At 32.7% G+C, this 6,118-nt stretch overlaps 1 protein-coding gene across 1 annotated transcript; it reads right to left on the bottom strand.

The window, feature by feature from the left end:
* Positions 1 to 1,859: 1,859 nt before the first annotated feature.
* LOC139522312 (toll-like receptor 6) lies at positions 1,860 to 4,445 on the bottom strand. The gene has a single exon (XM_071315853.1). It carries the CDS (start codon positions 4,347 to 4,349, stop codon positions 3,042 to 3,044), a length of 1,308 nt encoding a protein of 435 aa, XP_071171954.1. The 5' UTR covers positions 4,350 to 4,445; the 3' UTR covers positions 1,860 to 3,041.
* Positions 4,446 to 6,118: the final 1,673 nt, after the last annotated feature.

Raw genomic sequence — 6,118 nt, 5'->3', positions numbered from 1 at the left:
CTGTGATTTTACTTGGTCCACAGCTTCAATGAACCAAAGCAAAAGTTATACATCGACCTGTATTTAAATCAAATTGGTTCTCTTCTTCTTCTGGTATACAATAGTCTATCGACATTCGATGATTACATACTGTTGGCATACGTGGACTAGTCTATTTACAACACTTTTACCCCTATTTATTCAAAATATATGTTTTTTTCTTGTGTTCAATGTATACATGTATATATTTTAAATTGCGCTATAGTTCCGTAACTTTCTATCCAGTCGTATAAACGAATCGTCGGCAAGTGCGTACATTTTTTTAAATCAATATTTCTGGTCTGTTCCAATCTGTCCTTCACTATTGACAATGACTATATATTACATTTTCCCAAATTCACCCTTGGAAATTTTTTTTAAATAGATTTTAATTTCATCAAATCTTATTTTTTGGGTATTATTTATATGTTTATGAATTATATTCTTTACACCAGAAATGTTATTTATAAACAAGCGTATGAGTTTAGTAATGACAAGTAAGACAGAGTTGTATATTATACATCTGATAGTTCAAAATGGAAAGTTATAAGTTATAAGTTATCAGCCGTGTACACTGATCAATACCTGCAGAAGTGAAACGATGCATGAACTTGCAAGCCCGACAGGAAATCGCTTGAATACCTGGACGTGTCACCTCACACCCCTCACAATACCTTTGGAAGTAATACCTTTAGCCATGCTGGTGATCAGATGAGGGAAGATCAAAATATATTTGTTTATTACTTTAAAGAATTATGAACAAATTAGATTTTCGAAAACAATTTTCACGGAACACTTATTTATGATTTCAACTTTGACTTTTCACCTAATTCCAATATCAACAGTTTAAAAACAACAGACCATGGTAATTTAAAAAAAGTAAGAATATTTTTCGTATCAAGTTAGTTAGTCGGATAAAACAACCGTACGATTGACAAGATATCGACACGCAATTACGACTACATCGGTTACTGTAGTTTTGTTTCTTTGTGGTTTATAGACATATCGTTTTTATTAATCGGGAAAGAAGAAAAATGGCGGATCGCAGAGAATTGATACTCTAAATTTAAAATCGATGGTGATCGCTTATCTAGCGGAATAAAACTTTAATATCTATGAATTTGAGCATTTTTATACAGAATGAACATAATATCAATTTTTGATTTTTTTGCGAAGTTTCCCTTTAACGGTTTTCGTAATGATAAAGCAGGTTTGTATTTTGTAAAACTGATACATCCCGGTGTGTGTTTGCTTATTTAATTTCCACCAATAAAGATTATGAATAATATAATTCATTTAATACTAGATTGTAGTTGAAACAAAAGTGCCTTGTTTGTTACGCTTTGGTTTTTTTGGCTTTTGCTCTAGGCTCCAATATTTATGTACGATTTCTACATCTTTTACAATAGCAGACAAAGGGGAATAACCAGGACATGAAATTTGACAAATAGTACAACAGCAAAACTAGAAAAGGGGGGGGGGTAATATAAGGGTCAATACAAATAGTATAAGCCTTTAAAAAAAAACACACAATGACTAAAAGAAAAAAAGATAATATCATGAATGAAAGAAGAAGAAAAAAAGACACAAAAACACGCAAATACTAACAATGGTAAATAATCTTTATTTGAAGAGGATGATCCCATTAGTTAAAACTAATCTTCCTGAGAGTCCTCAGTCAAAATAATGATAACATATTTATAAGTACATAGAGTATTATAATGATATGTTATACACAATATACAATGAAAAAGCATATTAATTTGCACAATTAATGAAAAATTTGTAACATTTTAATAATTCAAAACAAATCAAATCAATTGAGCTCAGTGTGTATACTATTCATGCTATTTACCTGTTTACAGTATCGATATTTAACTTGGCGTGGTTTAGACCAAACCTCAATAAAATATATGTATACATTTTAAAAACACAGAACACGATGCACCGTGTTTATTGAGTGTGCATTTTTGTGATGTCTGTCTATGTTCTTAGCTGGACTTTATAAGTTATCATACACATGAGAAAACACTTTGCATTGTTGTCGGCAATATTATATATTTTCGCTTCATTTATTATCCAATTTCAACATACCTTTTTTACACCAATAAAATGATTTGATTTGATTTGATTTGACATGACATAGCTTTATTGGTATACTACATAAAGAAAAACAAAAAGCTCCTTTCAACAATGAAGGTTAGATTTTGTACATTCGTCTTTAAATATCTTTGATTTGACAATTAGTATATATTATTGGAATTTCAAAGGAATAACCATAAACTGTAATAATAAAGACAGTATTTGAAATACACGCGTTTACGCCTACCCACAAAATCACATGTACAAGGATTTTTTGTCCAAAGTTGTTCATTTGGTCAACTTAATATTGCATATTTCAGTTTGTCGGCCCAAAAGAAGCAAAATCTTCATTTGTAAGATAGATATAAGAATTTAGAAAACTTTCAAATCAGGAGCAATATCATCCAAAGTTGTCATATCCTTCAACAAAATTATGAATTGACACAGTTTTATAAACTTTGTAACATAGCCGTTTGGAAATCCATCAGACACCATTGACTTTTCATGAACTCAATAGATATAGGAAGATGTGATATGAGTACTAGTGCCAATGAGACAACTCTCCATCCAAGTCACAATATGCAAAAGTAAACTCTTATAGGTCAAAGTACGGTCTTCAACACAGAGTCTTGGCTCACACCGACAGCAAGCTGTAAAGGGCCCCAAAAATTACAATGTAATACCATTCAAACGGGAAAAACAACGGTCTAATCTATATAAAAAACGAGAAACGAGAAATACTGATGAACCACATAAACAAACGACAATGCATGGAAACCAGTAAGATTGTAAGCTGGCTTTTTTCGACACTGTTAAAAATATTATCAGCCATAATATTACCGATGGTGTAGTCTCTATAATGAAGACATAACTTGTATGCTTTCTCAGCGACTCTAGCTTTGATTGGTTAGGCTGTGCGCATGACCCAGTTAGCATCTTTCTCAAATATCGTTAATGCCATTCTTGAATTGACATGGACATTTTATATTTAGTCTAGTATATACAATTTTTTTTATTAGAATTCTAAAATAGATTGCAAAGAAAGTTACAATGGAAACTATTATTGCTACTATACTTATAGCTAGTATAGATACGTTTATGATCGTCTCCTTTTTACGCGTGCAGTTTAGGTCTGCACGAGACAGACTTAACAGCTGACGGCCACGGACGTGAATTGGGTTTGCACACTCTAGCGACCCGAGATAATCATAAGCTTTTGGCATAGTCTTTGAAGATAGGTATTCCATAGCTTCAATTATACCACAATCACATAAGAACGGATTTTCACTGATGTCGGCTTTAACAAACTTGTAAGTTGAGAACGAGTCAATCATAGCTTTTGTCAAAGCTGTTATTTTATTGCGCCTTACGTCTATTATCCCTACTGACTTAATCCCTTTTATGCCCCTTCCATAATCTCGAATGAATGGAAGGGACTTTATATTATTATCGGAAAAGTCTAGATATTCCATCCTCGGGAACCGTAGTCGCCAGCCTTGTAGTTTATGTAGGCTGTAATATATACCATTTCCAGAAAAGTTTAAAATTTTGAGATTATCAGCTATGTCAGTATAAACAATCTTATCGATAGAACTCTTCTCCAAGTTTTTCATTCCACTTAATTCGAAAACCTCCAGGTTGTTGTACATACAGGTTCTCTTTTGAATGCTAAAATAATGGCTATGATCTGTTAGAACGTTGAAGAAGTCGGTAAAATGAGATGCATTGTGGATATCTTCAAATATATCCCTAGTCCTTCTCTGGATTATAGAATAAGCATTTTCAGGTCCGCATTCTGCAGCTTTTGTTAGAGAGGAATTAGCTTTTGACAGTGAATCATATAATTCTCTAACATTATAAATAATAGTGACGTTTTCTATTTGCAAATATTTTATTGTATCAGGAATGCTGTCTATTAGTGAATTCTTAAATTCAGTAAGGTAATCCTTAATAATGCAGTTTTTAATGTAAATTCTATTTAGTTTATCCGCTCTGAATGGCCAAGGAAATCGTATTTGACCATTATCACAATTGACAAACAAGTCCAATTTAATATTTGATGATAACCGAGATGTTAAATTTCTAAAATCTGCGAACTTTAAATTAGAGTTACCTTTAATAAAACAAACAATATTGAAGTCTGTGAGACCGGTTTGTGATATATTACAACCCCTACTCCAGTTCTCCAGAAGAACAAATTGAATCATAACATCAGAAACAATAGTGTCCATAGCGGTGAAATTATTCATCTGTTTTGCAACAAAATCATACTTTTCGGTTTTGTCTATCGGAATATTTAATACAAGTCCAAGTAAACAACAACTATAAAGAATAGTGAGGCAACTGTCCATTGTCTACCGTTTACGTCGTTTGCTATTACACGGTTGATCGTGTTCCTTATATATATACTTATATAATAACACTACAACCGTAATACGTTTTCAGCAAATATGATCTTTTTAGCATTTTTTCTGCACAGCAAACACATGAAACATTGAAACAACATTCGACATAAAGCTGAACCAGGATGGTAATTTAAAAATAAAATGAAATGAATAATGATAAGAATGTAGAAAGTTAGCACTGCAATTTATCAAAACATGGTATTCAGACATCTGCAAAAAGTTTAGCTCCGGTTTAAGTCAACTTTGCAGCTATAATGATAAATGTTTAACATTAACATAAGCAACATACATGTATATTAATTCATAGAAAGTAACACCCTTCATAAAAGATGCACTGATATTACATTCTCAACTGGCCATATTGAAAGGATTGTTATATTTATGATAAGCAATGCAAAAATAATCCATCTGAAATATTTTCTATGATTTTCCAGCAATGTTTGTAAACTGCTCCAATGATTGAATTTTGATTGAGTGTGGAGTCGTATTGCGTGTGATGCAGGCCCTTTATAGCTTGCTGTTCGGTGTGAGACAAGACTCCATGTTTAAGACCCTACTTCGACCATTAATGGTTTACTTTTACATAGTGTGACTTGGATGGATTAATGTTGTCTCATTGGCACTCATACCACATCTTTCTATATCTATAGCAGGAGACTCTTCCCCTGTCGACACATCCGGTGTATCAGATTTTAATTCATGCGATTCACTCACTTTGTAATACCTGAGTTATAAAATTGCGATATCACCGGGTTATTTACTGTTTCCTTAATTTATCCTGTAGTACCCTTGCATCTCTAGCAGGTCCGAAGACAATACGACATCGCGGTGATTTCGCTTTTCTCTGAAAGTCTCTGCATGCCCATAACTATCAATTACAATCTCTGTAGCCCTGCAATTGCGCTCTTTGTATCACCATACGCAACCAATCAGTGCACAACACATACATTGAAGTTCGTCATAAAATTAAAATAGCAAGACGCTGTCAGACTGACAGTAAACCTGCAGGGTTCGCACCCTGATCAGTTGAGAAATTATGGCAAAACATTTAAACTTAAAACAACTCTGAATTTTGTTTGATTGAATATTTGACACAGCATAGGTTTGTGACATCAAATGAATGTGGTCAAAGAACTGAAGAAAATAAAAAATTGGCCGACATTTACCTATTTTATATATGGTCAAATATCCAAAATCTAAGTACATATTGTTAAAATCAGCATATCAAAGAAACCCCAAATATTAAATGTTTGAAGATTTCAAACAAACGTTAAATTTATTTATTTTGAAATTACACCATTTCCGTGTTCAAAGGGAAATAACTCAAAAGTTTAACATAGAAATCAGCACCTTAAAGTTAGATAACACTATTCTGTTCAAAGCGAAATAACTCAATATAAAGATAATAATAACTGTAAGGTCTACAACTCAACTCGTGAAAATTAAACTTGACCTTCATTTAGTCACAAGACACAACACATCTTATGTGAAAAGATTTCATCAAAGCGTTTTCATGTTAATGAACGGACACTGATTAGGGACTTTCCGTTTTGAATTTTCCTCGGAGCTCAGTATTTTTGTGATTTTAATTTTTTCGGTAGCCGCCCGCCTGC

The sequence above is a fragment of the Mytilus edulis genome, chromosome 5 (genome assembly GCF_963676685.1).
Source record: "Mytilus edulis chromosome 5, xbMytEdul2.2, whole genome shotgun sequence".
NCBI classification, from domain to species: Eukaryota; Metazoa; Mollusca; class Bivalvia; order Mytilida; family Mytilidae; genus Mytilus; species Mytilus edulis.
This window is presented reverse-complemented; position numbering and strand designations above follow the sequence as displayed.

Coding starts and splice junctions, on each gene's coding strand:
- LOC139522312 (XM_071315853.1), bottom strand. CDS start 4,349: ATGAATAATTTCACCGCTATGGACACTATTGTTTCTGATGTTATGATT.